This window comes from Seriola aureovittata, chromosome 6, assembly GCF_021018895.1.
Source record: "Seriola aureovittata isolate HTS-2021-v1 ecotype China chromosome 6, ASM2101889v1, whole genome shotgun sequence".
NCBI classification, from domain to species: Eukaryota; Metazoa; Chordata; class Actinopteri; order Carangiformes; family Carangidae; genus Seriola; species Seriola aureovittata.
The window spans coordinates 21,126,694-21,148,383 of NC_079369.1; the positions used below are offsets into that span (position 1 = coordinate 21,126,694).

Here is a 21,690-nt window from a genome sequence, read left to right on the forward strand (position 1 = left end):
GCATGATTTCCCAACTTAACCTCCAAAATGATTTATAGGAAAAATAAAGAATAGAAATGCATACATTCACATCTCTGAGATGAATGTGTATGGCTTATTCCTGCTTACAGGAGAGGTGTGATTATGAGGCATTATTATAAGAGGAAAGGAAGCTGGAGTTTTCAAGGTTGTTCTTGAGTACAGCAACCAAAAGAAGAAGAAAATATGTTGTACCCCAAGAGAATTACATCACAGAGATAAAACAAAACACACATACACAGAAAAAAAGAATTTCAGGCGCATTAATCCCCAGTTTAAAATGGTGTAAATCCATACTGACGAAAATGAACATGTTCATTTCAAAGTGAAGGAAGGCTACATGCAATGTAGCTTAATGGCCTACTGACTTTATGAACTCAGAAAATGTCTATTTGAAAGACGTACAGCCTGAAGACAGCGCTCAACCTTGGTTCCAGCAGTCACCTGTGGTTATGAGTTTTCAGTCGATATGAGTTTCTTTCATAGGAAGGCTTGGCTCACCTTTAGGCCAGGTCCCGGCCAACTCAAACCTCGTGTGAAAACATGGCCGCCTTTTTCTGTTGAATGGGACCAGTCTGCCCACACAGCCAGGGTATGTGTTACAACCCTCTGTGCAGTGTTTTTGTGTCTTCAAACTCATGGATCTCCTACTCTAGGATCTATATCATTGGTACCCGGAGCAACATGTCCCCACCTTGCACTGTCTTACCACAGGGCTGTTTTTGGTGCCTGTTTAGAGATTGGGTGAAGAGCCAGTCATTCAGAAAGAGCTTGGAGTAGAAGCACTGCCCCCCTCTTGTCAATTGAGTGGTTTTGGCATCTGATGAGGACGCCCGCCGAGCGCCTCCCTGTGGAGGCATTTCAGGCATACCCAAATGGTGACCACAGGGCAGACCCAGAATATGCTGGACATTCTCCATCTAGCCTGGAAAGCTTCTGGATCCATGAAGAACTGGAGGATGTAGGGAAATGGACATATGGGCTACCACTCTGACCCAGACTCAGATGCGCAGTGGAAAATAAATGGATGGATTGTTTAATTTAAAATCACCATTTAAATTTCCTTCTTTCAGGACATGAACGTATTTCCAGTTCACATCTATGATCTATAGTCTTCTGCTGTGTAATCATCTTTAGATAAGCTATAAGCTGTTTAATTCCCAAAACGCTGTTTTCTTAAAATTGATAATAATTTAGATTCGTCTTGAAAGAATTTTTCATTTCCCACCACTGAAGAAAGCCAATTATACTGTAGGTTCTTGGCAAATCATCTGTCAGATCATTAGCAAGAGCAAAAACAAACTGTTATTGATCAAAGAAGCTCATTTTAGAGCTGTTATTGGGCAAGAAAAGTTTCTGCTCCCCTCATCATTGCTGATAGTTTGTACTGTCCTGCCAACTCGGGGTCTTTAATTTAAATGGAAATGAGACACTGGTCCTTATAGACCGAAGATCAGGTGCCTGATCATTGCTTGATCAGCCTCTCTCAATTTGTGTGTGTGTGTGTGTGTGTGTGTGTGTGTGTGTGTGTGTGTGTGGTGCGAGTGTGAGAGAGAGTTTTAGACCTTGAAATTAGGTATTTTTTTGAAAGTGCAGGACGTGTTGGCCACTCCTCTCTTCTTCAGATGGTTCAGTTTGTGGTTACATATGTAGTTATGTATTTCCGTGAATGTATAGCCTCTCATAGCAGGTCGGACGACACTTCATCTATTACATTTAAAAAGTTAGATTTGCACACATTTCTTTTTTAGAGTGGACTCAATAATAAAATCAATAAAAAGGCAACAGAAAAATACAATATTACATTTACATAATTTTCTGTCGCCTTTTTATTGACATCTAAAGCATGTTTTATACAATATGTGTGACGTGGAAGTGGAGATAAAGGACCAGGACCTATCTGTGCATTTTTCAGAACTCAACCCAAAACTCTTTGTGTATGTGCAAATGTATTAGTCGTAGTGTGGGGAAATAAATCTCTTACTCACATTTTAGGGACTCACTTACCTTCTGGGCACAAAAACGAATTCCCTCCAGCGTAGATCTTTCAATTTCAGGGTTTAAACTTGGGTTGAGGTTTAGATTATGGGTTGAGGCATTTGGTGGTCATGATTAGGGAATTAATGTAAATCAGTGCAGAGAGTCCTCTTAAGTGATGGAAATAACAGGTGTGTGTGTGTGTGTGTGTGTGTGTGTGTGTGTGTGTGTGTGTGTGTGTGTAACTGGCCAAAAATTGCAGAGCATGTGCAGGTGTGTGGGTGTGAATCTGAGCCTCTGTGCATTCATGTGTGTAGAATGAAGAGTTATTGAATCGACTGTATTTATTCCCGCGTGCATCAGTAACTGCTTCCATATATCAGAGGCAATGTCCCGAGCCATCTTCCATTTTCTCCTCTCCCTCTTTCTCCCTTTGTTCTCATCCCTCCTCCACCATCTTATCTCCTAAACAAAGTCAAGATAAACCAAACCTAAATCCGCTCGGCTGCAGGAAAATCCTACTTTTGTCTTAAAGTTCAAGATGAACGTCTACAGCAGCTATTCATATATTCTTAAAATAAACGACTATCTGACCATTTATTAGTATATGAATACGTTTTCTATCTGCCTTTCAGGGATAAAAGTGATGTTTTCTTGCAGCATTGCTACCACTATTAACAGACTGTAGTACATCTGTTCATGAGTACACTCCACTTCTCTCCCAGGTGAAGCTAGAGGTATGATAAACACACAGTCTGCCACAGGGAGCAGCCGGAGAGAAACATGTCGGCTCTGGAAAGGAGCATGAGGAAAGGTTACAGAGACTCGCAGAATGTCAGTGAGGCGTTGTGTTGGCGATAGTGAAAAGAGCTGGTGAAAAGATAGTGAAAAGAGCTGGTTTAATAATTTTATATATATATAAAGTATTCAGTGCATTTTGATTTAAAAAGTTCAGCTCGAAGGGCTATGAATGATTAAGGTTCCAAGAAAGTACTGCCCGTGTTTGAATGAAGGTCTTTGTGTGTGTTGTTTGTTTGTCCCTGTTGATTTGCACACAGAAAACCTGCCTCAACATCTGGCCTCATAGCATAGCAAATAAACTGTATTGTATTATCTCTCAGAATGTTTTATAGTGAATGAACCTGACTTGACCAATTGCCCATATCTTCAACTGTATGTATGTGAGTGAGTGAGTGAGTGAGTGAGTGAGTGAGTGAGTGAGTGAGTGAGTGAGTGAGTGAGTGAGTAAGTGAGTCAGTGAGTGGCTTTGCAGCATTGGAAAAAATGTGCAATAAATGCCAAACTATTGATGAGTGTGTGCAGCCTGCAGTCTAACTAGTGATCAGTTGCTGTGTGAGAAGCCTTTTTAAAAGAAAATAAAAACAAACAAACAAAAAAAAAAGACCTTTTTGCAATTTAATTTCACTTTGAATAAAATATATTGCTGTGGGAATACATCACTAACATTTTGCTTCCCACTGATGTTTCAGCTTTCCTCTCTGGGGCCATTTGGTGGCAGCTGTTTTTAAATTCACTCATTGTGGATACTTGGTTTAGTTCTGTAAGGGGCTGCAGAATGCAACTGGAAAAAATGAATTAAATAAAAAACAGAAAAATAAGTCAGCTGCTAATGTACCCAAATGATAGACTGTCTTTGTTACTCTCAGACGCCCCACCGCCACCACCACAGCCCGCTTCATCTCTCTGAGTGAGTGCACTGACTGGATCGACAGCGCCACACTGCTTACAAAATATCAGATCATGTTTTTGAAAATGTTTTTTTTTTTTTTTTTTTTTTTGGAACGACACATTCCAAAAATAGTTTTATATTTATCTCGGCCTGCCTGACACTCCACAGGGCTTACAAGTGACAAATCACCCACAAGTTGACATTAACTTGTGCTTTGCTGAGAGCAGGAAGCTGCTTTTCACAACTTCCTCAAAACCACATATTCCCTAACCAACATGCAGCACATGAGGTAGTGCACTGTCGACTGAGAGACTGAAGGCCAGAGTATACTCAAAACAAAAAAGATCATACGAAGTGCCGTGCGACCAAGTCAGACGGTAATCATGTTTAAAGCTGTGTAGTCTGAACTCACAGTCAAGGTCATAGGCGAGAACAAAAACAAAATTGCTGCTCTTTCAAATATCAGACATCATGAACAAAGATGAACATTAAATGGAAATAAAAGGGGGGGGGGCTTACGATGGTCTAGAGCTGGCTAAAATGAAACACTGTACTCAAACTTGCATTGTGTTCATGTATTCTGACCACGACTGACAGTGAGAGTGACTGTGCCTTCATCCTCCCACCTCCATTTTTGGATTTAAACACTTTTAAATTTACTCTACAGGTTTATTCACCACAGGCAATGAAATGTTATTTTTTACATTAGCCCAGTTATGGTGTATCACTTGGCTACAGAGGAGGCAAATGGATGTGCGGTCCAAATAAAATGAATCAATAACAGCCCTTGTGTCAGAGATGCCATGATCAATGTGTTATGCCACAGGGAGGCCATTTATTACAAGAATGAACTGTGAAGATGTTTTTTTTTCTCTAAAACGTTGAAATGGTTGCATACTGATGCACAAACTGATGTTCATACAGCACAGTAATGTACAAATAACAACATATAGAGTTCTTGCATTGAGCTGCAGTTCCACATTCACGCTCTCACAGTATTGTAACGCAACTCCACTGATCAGTTCTTGTAGCTTTGGTCTATAAATAAGACTTCTCTGTCTGCACATGCCATTCTGTGGCAGCACAATCTGCAAGTGACTAACTGTGAATGAAGCACTTGATCTAATTTTGGATCGTGGCCCTGAAGAGGATGAAAATATCAAACCTGAAGAGATGGAGGAGAAGGAAGCCGCTGAAACTGAGGAAAAACAACAAATACCATCCAGATTCTGAACGATCAACAGATGAGAAGGCATGTGCCAACGCTTTCATATATCGAGCTGAAGCAGTTGGTACATTAGTTAATTAGCTGATCGACAGAAAAATGGCACTTGTTGTGATAATCGATTGATAGCTTTTCCCTGCAAAAATGTCTTAAAATACCAAAGATTTCAAAACACATCTCAGTTGTTGCTTTTTCATTGTAAACAAAATACTGTAGGTGGGTCAGACATTCTATAGATTCAATTATCAAATTAAATCTTTAGTAGCAGTGAAAAGGTGAAAAAAATGTGCAAATGCTGTTGTGTGATATACTAGTTAACTGTATATGGTGTAGTCTTCTCACCCAGTGTCTGCTGCCATGGCAAAATAATATAAGATTTGTGATTATGGAACAAAATGATCAAATAAAAAAAACTAGACAAAAAAAAAAAAACCCTCTAAACATAGATCTCCATAATGTTACACACAGGAATAAAGTTGTCTTACATTCAGTTTATAATTTGTAATTTCTTGGTTAAAAGATATGAGGCTCCTTTAAAAACACAAAGACTGAATTACATGTTGGACGCAGAGACCAGACAGGAAGAAGCAGGTATCACAGATAAAGCTGATGAGGCAGTCTGTCAGAAAACTACGATTGTTACATCTTCACTTTCAGGACAAACTGCATCTGCTGGAGAGGATCATGTGATTAAAAGCTCCAATAGACTTTGTGGTGAGATAGGTCACAAATCAGTCTCAAAATCACAGAGTTGTGTGTCTGAATAGGAAGGAAACAATAAGTTGACCAGATGCTATGACCTTAGTGGTAATAAAGTATGACTATATTCATATTATATCAGTCAATCAATGATCACTATAGCCTTCATTGATGAGCCTAGCACAGAGACAAATTGCATTTCTTTCCTCCTTAGAGACCCTGGACTGGCTGAACCACTTCTGCTCTCAGCTCATCAGCTCATACGATCACAGTCACTCAGTGGCATTTATTTATTAGCGCTGTCATACACCGTGTCATGTGCTGCGGGTCCCCACGAGGGACCCACGGCGGAGCGGAGGTCGATCCACCGACTCTCTGTCCCCTCCCATCGGCGTCCCCTGCCGCCGTGCGCGGCCACACCTGCATTAAACGGGGAAAGTCCGTCCGGTGGAGAGGCAGAGAGACTGTGGGGCTTCAGAGCGGGCGGAGGCAGGAAGCCGAGCACCTACAGCAGCTCCCATCGCATTGCTCTGGACCCCGGGCTCTCTGTAACGACAGGGGGTAAAGGCATGAAGGCAGGCAGCGACCGGAGGTACTGAGACTTTGGAACCGTATAGACTGACCGGGAATCGAGATTAAAGAGGGGCAGAGCTGCACGGTGCAGAGCAAGAGACCGAGTCTGAACTGAGCGCACAGGTAAGGAAGCTTCTGATAAACCAGATACAGAGAGAAAGAAACTGCCCCGTCACAACTTTTTCTTTTTTAATGAAACAGTTTTTAATTTTATTCATTTAATTTTAAACTTATTTGTGAGGAATTTTAGGAGCTAAATTATCTCCTTATTTCCAATTCCCCATTAAAAATAATAATAATATTAAAAATAGTAAATAAAATAATAGTGATGATACTGAATTGTAAGACTATTAATATTCCTGTTTAAATGTATGCAGCTACATATTTGGTAATCAATAACCTAATCAGTTTATATTGAACTTCTATCACAATAACAAAAAAGGGTTCTTGGATGTCTTCTGTTATTAAAGGCTACGATGACATATCTTTTTACTAACTGTTGCAAAAAAAATACCTACAGCTCAGTATGTTTGTGTCTTGCTTAAAGCTCCCTCCCCCACTTTTGTTTTTTTTATCTCAAATTAAGATTTTTTTTTTTAATCTTATTTTTTATTTTATTTCTTTCACAGACGACAGATGATTTGCCCATGTGGCTGAATCCCATCTAGTAATTCTCTGTCTAACACCATCATACTCCTCTCATGATCTCCAAAGTGCTGAAATGAAAAGCAGTCTTTGTTGTTTGTGAGGAGTTACTGCTCAACTACAAGAAATATTAATAGACTTTTCAAATCTGTTTTGCTCTCCAAGCACAGACTGTGTAATGTTCTTACCTGTAACCGAATATGAAATCATTATGAAGTAACACGTCAGAATCTAGATTCAGAGGCATTAACCTCTAAACACATCTAATCCTAATGAATTTAATTGTGACTTCTAAGAGAAAATTAGGCATCTATAAATGATAGGAATCTGGATAAGGTTCTACTTGTTCCTCAGTAGCAACAATATAATGTTTTTGTATTCAGGATTTGTATTCAGAAAAGAATGAACTGCTGTTTAGTTTCCGTTAAAAACAAGGAAATAAACCGTGTTGACATTGTATCACACCCTGACCTTTGCACCTGCTGAAAGACCTGCGGTTACCAGTTGCAGATACTGTGACAGTGAAGGACTCATATGTATTGTGGATCATCAGGGCTACTGTCATGCTGTCAGAGGTCAGGTTTTGCTGCATTGTGGAAAATCCATAAACCACATACAGTAGAGGGAAAGTGTCGTTGATGCTGTATTAAAGTTATTGGGATTGGAACGGATCAATACACTGTCCAGGCATGACCTCCCTGTGCCACTTTGCTCATATACAGATCTGTTGTAACTATAATCTAAAGACCACTTTCGCTCTCACTGAACTAAACCCACTTTAAAGATCTTTTAAGAAGAAGTCGAAGATTTAAAAAACAACTCAGGCTGAAAACAACATGTGATAGACCTCATTAGGAAAGAGCCTCAAGTCAACACACAGGGCCGGATGAAAGAACAGGAGGAGACAAACAAAGTGAGTCGGTGATTGAGTTTGTGGGTGACCGTGCAGAGTGGAGGAGTTATATGAGAGCTGTGTATCGGTGAGGTGTGTGACATGGATGCCAGACACAGAGTGGAGCAGAGAGTCGGCCAGAATCTTAAATATCCCCGAGAGGCGTTTTGTTTCACAGTCAGCAGATAAACAGAGTCTGGCATGTAGTGTGTTGTCGATAGCAGCTAGAACGACCACGTCTGTCCCTGGGCATGAAACACACCCACCAATAAGCATAATCAATTCAAGTCATCCAATTCAATATACAGTAGAGGGAGTTGGTGTAAGACACAGACATTTTTGTGTCGAGGAAAGTCATCATAACTTTGAGCTGCTTAATGCAGTCTTTTTATTACAAGACTCTGAGGTCACGCTAGCAGCTTTGAGCACCTGTGCTGTCCTAAACGCTAACTTTAGCATGCTAATATGTACATGCTGACAATGATTGTATGCTTAGCTTAAGCGGGTATGTTTATCATTTTCACTATCTTAGTTCACTAAACACAAAATACAACTGAAGCTGATGGGAAAGTAATTAGTTTTGCAGTCAACAAGTTGCTAGGCAACAGCTATCTTAATAGGCCTAGACCAGTAACTTCCTAATTATTTCACTTTTACACCTTGGTTTTTGTACTAATTAAACAAAAGAGATGATGTGTTAATTACTGGGCTTTAAAGGGGCTGGAGGGCAGGCTAGTGGTTTCCCCCCGTTTCCAGTCTTTGTGCTAAGCTAAGCTACCCAGCTGCTGGCTCTAGCCTTTAGCTTTAGTGTATAGACATGAAAGTGGTATCAATCTTCTCATCCAACTCTTGGCAAGAAAAAGAATAAGTGTGTTTCCTAAAAGGTCACCAAAATTATTACAAATCATCCTCTGGGCATCCTGGAATGGCAATCCATTCAATAGTTGTCAAGATTTTTCACATAAAACTACAAATGTCAACCTCATGGTGATGCTCCAGACAAAAAGACTAAACAGAAACAAAGTCAGGGGGGCTTCATCCTCTGGGGGACATGACTGTGCAAAATTTCATGACAATCTGTGTGGCTAAAACAAAAAAACCACCAGGTTCTTTTAGGCTAAATCATAAGGTGCTGCTGCAATATAGAGATGTCACTTCATATAGTCAACAAACAAAATGGATAGCCAGACACTGAGCCAGCCATCTCATTCATTACAATCATTATCACTAGACAGCCAATATCAAATTAGAATATGCTGAACATCCCCTCTGAACCCACAAGAGGACAGGATGCGGGTTAAAAAAACAAAGACTGATACAAAAAAAGAAAAGGTAGCCTCTTTCCCATCGTCAGCAGGAGTGAAGCAGAAGGGGAGCAGCATGTTAATTGGTGATTTGATTAGCGTTTTAATATTGCAGCTGTGCACGATAGAGAAAAGCAACTGGCTGCCCAGAGTTTTTTTTTTTTTTTTTTTAATCAACAGTCACTCCTCCAATGCAGGGACCAAGAGGGTTATCACACAGCTTAGTCATTATGCACATCATTCAGTTCATTTCCTCCAACTTCCAGAAAAAAAAAAAAAAAGTTTCTTTGCTCTTGTTTGGTAATGGAGAGTATTTGACGGAAGCAGAAATATTCAAGCCATTTTGAATTGGGCCCAGCATTTAAGAGCCCCATTTGGCTCCTGCTGTAGAAACGTGGCTGAATGGGGTCCACACACACTCTGTGCTAAACTGAGCTAGACTGGGCTGGGCTGCATTTTTGTCAACAGCAGCGGTGCCACCACTGAGAGGAGGAAGCTCTATTTAAAAAGGGGGAAATGCCATATGCCATATTAGATAACAGATTGAAAATGTGTTCTGTGCATTTTTGTGAATCATGTTTTGATTATCTGGACCTGTATTGTTAATGTGGGTTTGTGTTGGGGGTTAACAATAGTCACACATTTTTTACTGAAGCTGATGAATAGGTGGATTTCTGATGGAATGGGAATGATGGATAGGAAATGGAATGGAAAGGAATGATTGGCGTACAAAACAGCAGAATCTTGCGGAGAAAACGGTGTAAACACAGGTGCAGCACGCTGTGTATATGTATGTGCTTGCATGCATTATGCCACAGGGGCTTTGCATCAGGCAGCCTTTTTACCTGGAGCCAGAGGGAGATCTGTGGCAAAGACAACTAATCCTCCCCACCCTGTGCACACATCTCTCTTCCCAACACCAAAACACCAGAGCAGACAGCCGACAGGAGAGATAAGAAGTTAGCCAGATAAAGAAGCACTGGTGGTGAGACGGAGGGGGAGAGGAGTGAGGTAGAAGAAAAGGAAGGAAGGTGTGAAGGGCTGGGGGGGAGATAAGACAGGATAGGAGAGAAAACAGATGGAGATGAGTGTGTGTGTTTGTGTTTGTGTGTGGATAAGGTGTCAGGGGGGCAGGTCTTGGCTGGTCGTGCTGGTCGGGGTGATGCTGTGCCATAAGCTCAGAAATGAGCTTGCTCAGAAATGGTGGAATTAAACCACCTGAAAGGATCCAGGCAAATGGGAAGGGTCTGTTTAAGTCTCCTAGAGAATCTACAGCCCGGTCTGTATGCAGCATGCTAACATGCTCACAATGACTATGCTGACGCATATAATGTTTACTTTGTTAACCATTTAAGTGATTGACAAGAATGTAACTAGTTTAGATTTGGTCATAAATTGAAGTATAAGTATTTTAACCTGATGATGGTGTTCAATAAAGAGTCAACGGATCGGGGCGTCGTGCAGCGTAGTGGTCTAAGCAGGCGCCCCATGTGTAGAGTCTGTGGCTGCAACATCTAAATGGTTCCAGTTGAGAGGCACATCTGTGCGTCTCCTTCCTTCGTTACGTGTAAGTGGCTCATTTTGATTAAGCCCGTAAATCAGGATGATAATCACACAGCAGTTTCTGGCAACAAAATATCTTTGAGATTTGAACAAAGTGATGCACTTGCTGTTGGACAGATATACGCTGAAATTCACGGGTAGAGCAGAACATGGAAGGACTAAATAGATAAGCCCTGCTAAGAGGAGCCATAGGGGCGAGTTTACAGTACAGTCTGTGAAGCTGATGTAAAGGTCTGTCTTTCTCTCTTTCTGCCTTAGGTTTTCCTTGTGATCCCTGACAGAGTGAGGACAGTGACACTGACTCAGCCTTTGTCTCCTCACTGTTTCCGAACAGAGTGAGGCTCCCTGGTTGCCTCGGCTGTCCATTGTGACTGTAGAGAAGAAAGAAAGATCCAGCTTGTCTGTATAAAGACCTATTCAGCATCATTTCTCTTTGCTAGCCACATTTGCAACCCTAAGAACAGCAGTGAAGGCTCAGCACTATCCCTGCCCCCAGGCCTTTTCCCTCCATCCTCAGCCCCCTCTCCTTTAACTCCCTTATCCCTATCCTACTCTCACTCTCTCAGCCCCTTCCCTCTTCCCAGCCCCAGCTTCAGCCTCAGCCTCTGCCCCATTCAGAGTCCCAGATGACAGCTCAGAAACATCCGTTACCCTCCCACTCCACACGAGTCTTCTTTCCTCTCCCTCCAGCCCCCGTGGCGCTTGGCACCGATGCCCATCACATAGACAGATGGAGCCAACCCTGACCCCTCTCTTTGCCTGTGGGGACGCAAAGAGAATCAACGCCTGACTAGAGGAGAGGGGGTGAGTGTCAGCAGGGGGAGACAGGAAGAAGAGAGGAGGAGAGTATTGCTTTGTCACCACAGCAACACATCACCCAGCCTCCCATGGACTCCCCTTCAGCCGAACCCGAGGCCCTGGGATAAAAACCCACACAGCAGGAAAGTAAGCAGCAGGACCAGAAGGACCTCATTTTTTTTCCCTCTAAATTGTGCCTGACATATTTTTGCTTTGAATATTTAGCTTGTGCGGAGAGGAGAGGATGCAAACATTGACAAATTTCTAAATATAGAAAAGCTCATTTGAAAGAAACAGGAAACCACAAGAAGATGGATCTAAAAATGCTGAAGGAAAACCCGCTCCACACTCAAAAGTGTCGCTGAAGTTTTTCCAAACAACACAAAAGTTTCATTCTAAGCTCTGTGCTTCCTTTTCCCCTGGCCTCTGTGATCTACATGAATTACAGTAAGAAAAGCTGCAATCGCTGTCAAAAATATTACTGTTTTAACATGCAAATCAACAGGCAGCAGGAATTTTTTTTTTTTTTTTTACAGTGAGCAAGCTGCTTTTTTCATTGTGCTTTCCTCACCCGAGTAAAGCAGAAAAAGCTTTTGACTGACAGTAAAAAGGAACTTCATATGGGGCTCCAGTCAGAGCTTCCTTGCGTGTACATGTACTGTATACCTTCATCTAAGTTGTAGCATCCTGCATTGCACCTCTGCTAACTGATCAAACATCCACCTCGTGTCGGGGCATCTGCAGTTTCACTCTTCTGACTAAAAATCCCAACTGAATTTTTACAAGCAAGATTTTGGCTTCTCCACTTCCACTGGATGTTGCTGCCGTCTTCCATCCCACTCTGCTGACCGGCATTCTGATTAGCATACAATGCCAGACAACCAATTTTGAAAAGAACCCCACATAAACAATAAAATGAGACACTAATGGCCGGTGAAACGAATTCAGCAGGCCAACATAACAGAGGGGGGAATACCGGAGTCCCAAAGCTTCCCAGGTAATTGGAGTGCAGTAGAGTGTTTTTTACTCCAAAGCACAGCTCCTCTGGCGACCTTGCAGGCTGAAAACATGGAAGGAGGCAGACACCCTGAGCGAACACAGGCAGAATGATGCTCTGTGTCCGAGGTTTATGATTATCTTTGGGATTTTTCATCATCGCTCTCAGCGCATTAGCATAACAGAGAGTGTTTGCACCGTTAACGTCAGCCTGTCTTCAGTCACTTCAGTTTTTCGGTGCAGAGCTGAGCATCCTGGACACATTTATTATTCCTGTCACTTAAAAGAAGCCAATTCAGGATGTTCTCAGTATCTGTTTCAAATAAATTGTGATAATGACCACTTGTGCAGCTTTCTATAACTTCTGTGAGATACTTAAGAAAGTGAAATATGTTGATATAACCATTGTTTTTTGATGAGTTAATCTGATTCTCCCTAATTGGGCCAAATGAAGGGAAAAAGTGAATCATCCATGTCCATATATTATTTATTATATTACATATATTTAGCATCTGTATTTCATGAATATGCAAAGAGTTTTGTGGGAGTAGTGTGAACATTCACAGCTAAGGTGTGAAAATTAAGCGTTATACATAATGTACAGAAGGTTTTGGTGCAGGCGGCACGGTGGTGCAGTGGTTAGCAGTGCTGCTCACAGCGAGAATGTTCTGGGTTCGAATCCCGGGCGTTTGTTCTCCCTGCGCCGCTGTGGGTTCTCTCCGGGGACCCCGGCTTCCTCCCACAGTCCATGGCGACTCTAAATTGCCCATAGTTGTGAATGTGTGTGCAAGTGGTTGTTTGTCTCTATATGATGGACTGGCGATCTGTCCAGGGTGTACCCCGCCCTCGTCCAATGTCAGCTGGGATTGGCTCCAGCCCCCCCACGACCCTGCATGGATAAGCGGTACAGATAATGGATGGATGGATGGATGGTTTTAGTGCACAGGTGTAAAGGACTGAAATGGTTCATTACTGACTAAAGGTGTCTTTTTACTGTGCAACAACAATGATCATGTAAATTTACTACACATCACGTCCGGCAAGATGGGTCTAATAAAGTCTTCCATTTCTGAAATTGTTTTGGTTACCAAAGCTCCAAATTGGCCGTCAAGGACTCCTGTTTTGGATCAATGAGCAAAGATTTGACCAGGTTTCTTGGATGGCCCAGGATTGCACAGTGTAAAGAGATCTTTAGTGACTTTAATTCCAGATTACTAGAGGGCTGTGGTCCTTGAAAGAACTGAGTTGTGTGGAGTTGTGTAAATTGTTGTGCCTCTGTACCTGTTTTCTATCATTTAAAAGGAGACCAGTGGAGAGTGAAGCAGTGAGTCAGTGCTTTTGTAAAGATATTTATGAGGCCAGTATGACACGGCTGATATAGAGTCTAGAGGTCATATAAGTGATAAAAGAGGAAAGGCAGACGCAGTCCAGCGGCTCTGTGTGTGTGTGCGTGTCTGTGGGGATCATAGTATGAGAAACACAACATGGAGTAAGATATACTGGAGTCATTACGGCTTTGATTCCATCTTATGATCTTTGTTGCATGCCATCGCCTCTCGCTCTATCACCCAGTTGTTTCCCAGCTACACTTCACTGTGAGCCATCTAATGAAACAGAAAATGATCTTTCACAGACTTGTACTGTATGAAGAAAGGTGATATTTTCAAAACCTTAATAAGAAAGAGGTTTGGATGGTGGTGGAGTATTGCACATATTGTTTTTGTCACCTTAACACCCTTGGCGCGTAAACCACAGACACAAAAAAACATAGAGATACACACCTCAATTACAGCGCTATTTCTGTGGCGCTACCTGTCAGTGACACTGAGCTCAAACCAGCTGGGATTAATTAGTGACTCAACAAACACACTCGTTCACACTCTCTCTCTCTCTCTCTCTCTCTCTCTCTCTCTCTCTCTCTCACACACACACACACAAATGCAGCTTTCTATTTCTTTCTGTATGAAACATATACATGCACACATCGTAAGTAAATCAACACACAAGCCAACACACACGTGCTTTTCATATCTTCACCTTCTATTACTTATTTACAACAATTCCCTCTTGAAAAACACACGCACACACACACACGGCGTGCGCGCAAATGTGAAAAGCTTCCAGAACAGCATGTTGCCAATAAACACCCCTCCTCCTCTGCTGTAATTACCTCACTCTTCATTTCACACCTTGTGTATGCACCTCATATCTCTCCATGTCACCGTGTTACTGCTCTGCCTCTGTACAAGGCAATACCTGTCCACACTAATATGAAATGTGATCTTACATTTAGTATATGTCTTTTCTAAACAGGCATGCGGGGGGGGGGGGGTGTACAGTATATCTGATAGAAACGTTTCTGTCACTTCTTTTGAAAAGGTTTCTAGAGGTGCCACAAAGTTTCTAGACTGAATGCGAGATCATGTTATCCTCGCTCAGACTGACATATTTTTTTATTTTGCAGAGCAGTGTTTGTGTTAGCAAAATCCACGGCCAGTGAGGACAAGCTGTAACTCCTGTCAGCTTGTGTTGGGGCGTCGGGCTTGTTCCGCGCACTGCTGACTTTGATAGAAATAAAGCCGCTGACAGGTTTTTAAAGACAAGCTGTCGCCAGCCATAACCTTGAGGATGTTTGTTTGTGTGTGTGTGTGTGTGTGTGTGTGTGTGTGTGTGTGTGTGTGTGTGTGTGTGTGTGTGTGTGTGTGTGTGTGTGTGTGTGTGTGTGTGTATGCGTGCGTGTGCTGTATATGTTTACATGATTGTGTTATGAAGGGTGTGATGAGGTTACAAACTCCAGTAGAGAGATTCAATATGCTGAGGTAAGGTAAAGACTGAAGAAGGAGAGCGTGAGGAAGTAAACAGAGTCAGGTATTATGAGTCTTTACCTGATATGTGGTAAAGCATACAACACTACAACACTGCAACAGTACAGTGTAGACAATCCACACACATAGGGGAGGAAAGAAGATTAACTGGACTTAAGGTGCTGGAGAGTTCAAAAGGGAGGATTCATCAAGTGAGCTGCTGTGGGTGTGTGTTTGGGAGGATGAGATGGAGAAAATTTACATTTGTGCATTAGCTGTTTGATTGTGTGTGTGTGTGTGTGTGTGCGTGCGTGCGTGCGTGTGTGTGTGTGTGTGTGTGTGTGTGTGTGTGCGTGCGTGTGTGTGTGTGTGTGTGTGTGTGTGCGTGTGTGTCTGTGCGTGTGTGTGTGTGTGCGTGTGTGGATGGACATTGTTTATTCTATTGCCAGCTGATGCTTGTTTTATCCAGCCGCCTCTGTAGTGGCAACTCATTAGCATAGTGATAATGAGAGATAGAAAAGGTTGCCAGTGTCAGCACACCAAGTTTTTTACATAGTAAAAACATCAACAATTTTCGTTATTCAGAGAAACTGTGTGTGTGTGTGTGTGTGTGTGTGTGTGTGTGTGTGTGTCTGCATCTTTAATTTGATGGATTTTTATCCACCACGCACTGCAGAGATAAACTGACAAACTGAGAATTTTAAAGAGTAACTTCACACCAAGCTGAATATCACTGCTTCAATGGTAGATGAAGCAGCTGTAATCACACCAGAGTGATGATGGTCGACAAACTCTGTGCGTCAATTACTTCATCGCTGCAGCAAGATAAGAACTTCAACCACTTGAACTTAGTCCAATAAAAGGATTTTTAGCTGGTGCGAAGTTACCCTTGTGCTATTTGGCTTGCACAGTCACATCTTCCAAGGTTAAAAGTTAGCACTCAAGTAAAACCAGTCTCTGTGTAACTTGATGTAACTCAGCTCAGATGGACAAAACGGAAACCAGCTGGTTAAACAGTCCCTTGAAATCCCAACGCAAAAGATCAACAAGTTATTGGAGCACAACTAACAAGCTTGTTCGCCTATTGCACTATCCATCCATCCATCCATCCATCCATTATTCATACCGATTATCCTTATAAGGTCACGGGGGCGGGTGGGGGGGGGCTGGAGCCAATCCCAGCTGACATTGTGCGAGGGCAGGGTACACCGTGGACAGGTCGCCAGTCTGTCACAGGGCTGCCTGTATTGCACTATTGCACTAATGCATTACTCTATCTTATATTTCTTAATAGCATTTGAATAAGTCGCATCACATGGGACATATTGATATGGATTCACTGAGCTGCTGGGTCAAAGTCACACAGCAAATAAGCCTTCAATACTGAGTAGATTGGAGGTGGAATCACACACTGTACAAACCCTGATACATCCTCATCTGTCTTCTCTTCCAGGTGACCGCTGCCACTCTGCAAAAGTCAAACTGGAAATTCTGTGGATGCTTGGATTCTTTGCTTCGGATGCTGATGTAGTACGGACGATTTGGATTCCTCTCTGTATCCAGTCAGTGTGAGCCCTAAGCATTTTCATTCTCAGAGGAGCAAGAGCCCTGAACTGACTTGTGAAGCACTGCTGAACCTTGGTATACAGACCAGGGCGGATGAAACTACAATAGACTGAGCTCAGTCAAGTGTTTTATGACATTTGGTGCATTATATTCATTTCCTCTGTAGATTTGCCGTCAGCTCCAGTCACAGTTGATTTTCAGATGATATATAAGGAGCAACTGCCCTAAAACTGGTGGCTGCACTGGTGGTAGCTCTTGGTAAATGACATAAGGACTGAAAAGATCCTTACCTGGACATCGTGGTGGTGGCGTCCCTCTTCAACAGGCTGGGAGTGGCATTAGGATGCCTGAACTGGATAACTTTCCCCCCCTGAGGGGCCCCAGAGGCCCTGAATTGGGCCTAAACGGACCAGCAGACCCAGCTCAAATTCAACACAGCATCCTGGAGGAGCAGGTGGAGCTGTGGTGGTTCAGAGATCCAGGGAAGTCTCTGCTCTGCTACTGTGTGGCTGTTCTCCTAATCTTGGGCTGTGGACTGGGAGGAGTTGGACTTCTCTCCACCACCACCAGCGTCTCGAGCGAATGGCGGCTGGGCGCGGGCACGGCCCTCTGCCTGCTAGCCCTGGGAGTCCTGCTCAAACAACTGCTCAGCTCGGCCGTGCAGGACATGAATTGCGTCCGAAGCCGACGGCGGATTGACATGCTAAAAAGCGGTGGTTTATCTGACCTCCTTGTGGTTTTGATTACGGGGCTTTCACTGTTGATTTGTGGAGGGGTTCTACTGCATCTGGCCCTGGCTAACCACATGCCGAAGCCTGGCCAAGCCCTCAATGACATGTACATCTCTGGGGTGGTTTTGCTGGCTGGAGGGGGGGCCGCAGTTGTGGGCGTTGGGATATACTCTGTTGTGGTGATCCTGCTAGAGAGGACAAGGCACGGACGAAGGCTGGTGGACCGGGTTTTGAATATCTTCACCGTTTCTGGACACATGGACCACCAGGCTCGCAGAGAGACTACCTCCAGTCTGGCTAACCTCATATGAGATATAACCACACTCAGACTGTGTATTTTGGCCCCCTTGCTCAGCTAAATTAGCCCACACATTAGCAGACACATGATTCACTCTTTACATGCTTCAGCTTGGTCACCGGCTGATCAGTGTGTGTGAGACAAATTCAGTTGACTTTGTGTTATCTGCTCGGTGAGGATGTTGTCGATGAGCAGTGAAATCCCACAGTAAGGATGATAAGATCGAAGAGTAACACTGAAGAAGAATTGATTGCTACAATGCAGCTGAAAGTCAGGGGGCAGTGGTGTGTATTTTACATGTGAGAGATATTTGAAAGTTCAAATCAGCAATTTTTTTTACACACTGTAAATCATGCACCATTTACATGAGACTAAATGCCAAAAGATCGGCGCCTGTGGCAGCACAGCAGAGGCAGTGTTAGTATGCAGGTCACCAGCACAAAAGCATGCAAAACAAGAAGAACAAAAAAATGTTGATTTGGCTTGTGTTTAGGGAGATTCAGTCAGATGAAAAGCACATATTTTAGCTGAGACACGTCTGAAAGTAAAGGGAGAAGTGTTTGATGTTATTGTTACCAGATAGGTTCCGCAGTGTGGAATTAATTAACAAAGATCTGTGGTGGGGGCATAGTCTACAGTGGCCTCATTTGATTTTAATAAAATCATCTCAGATGATCTATAAACATAAAGTTGTAAGAAGTGTGAGCCCACAGACAACTCAAGGTGACATGAGGTTGTGGTTAAAGGGGCCATTTACAAACTGGTGTGTATAATGTATCTGTGATAAACATGTATCCTGTCAAAGTGCCCTTGGACCACACATCGGACCACTCTGCTCTGTGATTGTGAGCTGTCATGGATAAGAGCACCAGCTGAATGGAGATAGGTGGGACAAGGTGGATATAAAGAAAAAAAGTAATCTTTTTAAATTCATTTGTAATTTATATACCGACCTCACTCTGTCCATGTTCACATGAAGTTATGAAAATGTGCAGCTGATGAATTTGACTGTGGGTAAAACTGAGGATGGTCAATAGACACGAGGCTTCTCCTGATCTCATTTCTTTCCTCACTTTAATAATAATTTATCATAATTCATGCAGTAGGACTGTGGTGTTTGTGACAGACTGTAATATTTGGCTGCCTGTACACATGAGAAGACGACATGATTGTTGGTGAATTATATCACAGCACTTTAGAATGTATGGATAATTTGTGGTCTTGTGCATCAACACAGTATTGTCTTAACTGTCACTCTTGCGGCGCCTTGTTTTCCTTTAACCCGCGTCCTTCTATATTTTTTATATTAACACTGGATCACTTGACTGCGTGTAATGTAACATGGCAATTCACAGTTCAACTCTTCAGCTCTGTTGAGTTTTTTAGCCTCTTAGCTCATTGTTTGTACTACAAGGTTGAGTCTCATTGTTCCCATCAACCTCTACCCAGCACCGACTGGAAAACAGAGAAGTTACAGAGCGGCTGATCAACCTCAGGAGTTGGTGGGAACCAAAACACAGAGTAAAGAGAGGGTTAATACTATAAATACTTATATTGTTCAGATGAGCAGAAAAACAACTTTATAATTGAATGTATAAATAGGCAACGGTCCATAAAGGCAGTTTGATGACATATAGTTTGCTCACCAAAGCATGGACATGTTCAGCATGTGACACTTGCTTTTTTTGTAATTAAATTACTTTAATTTTGAAACACTGAAATACATCAAAGTCAAAGTCCACTTGTAATACCTGATGCTAGAGACTCTGCTGGGTAGGTTCTGAAAAAGGTTTGGATGACTTACAATTAACAAGATGACGTGAAACTGTCTTTATGAAGACAAGTGTTGTGTTGTGCGTGCTAACAAATAAGCCCAAACATCTTCACGAGCTAGTGATAATGTGGTACTGTAGCTGTCAGTTTGTCTTTTGCTCCCGACTGGCTAAAAGTTAACAAACGCAGCTTTATACATGCTAGTGCAAGAAGAAGGGGATCTGCAGTCTGTCTATCCATGGCAAAGATCGCACAGCTTTATACTGTATATTTCTAAGGATTCTGGGAAACTGATCCTTTTACAGGATGGTTTTGGGAAAACAGGAAACGAGGGCCAAATTTACCAAAAGAAAAAGAGGATGAATCAGCAGCACAATTATATAGACTTTGACTTTTTTTTTTTTTTTTTTTCCTTTTTTTGGTGAGATTAATTAAAATGTATTTAAATCCCTGAAGCACTAAAGTGAAAGAAAGATGGCTGCACATCAGCTACTTTATTTAAGGATTAAGTTGAATCTCAGCACACTTCTCTAAACATGACATTATTTTCAGCATGGGGCTGTGGTTGGAGGTGACAGTTGTAGTCGTAGCACTTCTGATTTATTAGATGTATTTTTGGCTCAGACCACAGCGCATTATCATTCCCCACAAAGCAGAGAGGGAGAAATGACTGTTGGAGGAAAAATCAGTGAAATTAAATCCATTACATCAACATGGCCAGTCATAGAATTTCAATGCACTTGCAAATGTTTGAACTAGGTTGTCAATGTGCTTAATCATCTTTCACCGAATTAGGTGAATTTACAGTATGCTGACACTGCTGCATTATTACTGGGTCTTATTTGTTTCCAGGGGTGTTAAAACATTCACTTTGAAATGCCCCAAAATTTTTTCAGTTCAAATTATTCTCACGCTATTAAGATCCAAACAAAAAAAAAACTGCAGTGTGGCAAATGAAGGTCATTCGTGTTTGTGAAATGTTTCCAAAGCCTTTGAGAGTAATTCCTAACATCACCTCACAGAAGAAGCTTGGAAAAGGTCCTGCATTGTGTTTCATTTGTGTGTGTTTGTGTGTGTGTGAGTCAGTCACGCCTCTTTATCTGTCTGCACATACGCACAGCCTATTGCCTTGAGACAAAAGGGGTCACACAGTTAACCATTGTTGGTGTGATGACGGACAGCAAACTGAAGGCACAATGCACAAGGCAGCAAACTGTAGGGACTGGTATACACTAGCACCACTCTCTCTTTCTCTCTCTCTCGCTCTCTCACACACACACACACACACAAACACACAGGAAAAAAGCAAGGCTCATGCTGCATTTTTTTTTTTTTTTTTTTTTTTACATCACATGTTTAAATCCTGTAATCCCTCCTAACATGTATCTGTCTTTTGACCTGAAGTACACCGTAGCAGTAGCAGGTTGTGTTTCCATGCATGACAGCAAGAAGAGGTGCGCAGAGCGAAGAGGGAGACAGGTGTGATACTGAGGACAGACAACTGTGTGGGAGGATTCAGAGCTTTTCTGACAGGCCAAGATAGTGAAAAGATCTGAACACAAAGAACATGAACCACAGAAAATGTGTTCATATAGCGTACTGTAAGTCCACATGAAATTTTATGTTTTTCCCCAACTGACACTATATGTTTAGTATATGAAATGTGTGTGTGAAGTATTTTTCCATCCATATCACAGTATATTTGTGATGGAAAGTGGCATTAATCTGCTGTAGTTGATGATGATGTATGACCCCGTTTGACTTACCCTATAGCTGGCCTACTGTATATCTCTCTTGCAATCGTGGATTTGGACACTGAAGCTTGATTGGGACTATACATTAGTCAGTAATTGCGATTGTGTAAAAGGTAGGCTACATTAAATTTAAAGACTGTCTATCGTGGGGCGTGAAAGTCAAGCACACGTCAACATTTTGTCACTGTCCTCCGTTCATCAGTGTGTTTTACAGATGCTGGGAGGTGGATTTTCTTCTTTTTTTGAAACTTTTCTTTAAAACAATTTTCCCCCCATTTCCAGTTATAAGGCAAAGCTAAACTCTGCAAACACATAAATAAGTGAATAATTCCTTTAATGGTATTGCCAACCAATGCATCAAAAAAGGTTTATAGCTTCTCAATG

At 42.2% G+C, this 21,690-nt stretch overlaps 1 protein-coding gene across 2 annotated transcripts; it reads left to right on the forward strand.

Annotated features, from left to right (window-relative positions):
• Nucleotides 1–5,735: 5,735 nt before the first annotated feature.
• LOC130171216 (transmembrane protein 125) lies at nt 5,736–19,033 on the forward strand. Of its 2 annotated transcripts, XM_056379102.1 has the most exons (3): nt 5,736–6,305; nt 10,845–12,381; nt 16,638–19,033. In XM_056379102.1, exon 3 carries the CDS (start codon nt 17,094–17,096, stop codon nt 17,790–17,792), a length of 699 nt encoding a protein of 232 aa, XP_056235077.1. In that variant the 5' UTR covers nt 5,736–6,305; nt 10,845–12,381; nt 16,638–17,093; the 3' UTR covers nt 17,793–19,033. The 2 variants fall into 2 exon arrangements, with proteins under 2 accessions (XP_056235077.1, XP_056235078.1); XM_056379103.1 differs by lacking the exon at nt 10,845–12,381.
• The last annotated feature ends 2,657 nt before the right edge of the window (nt 19,034–21,690 follow it).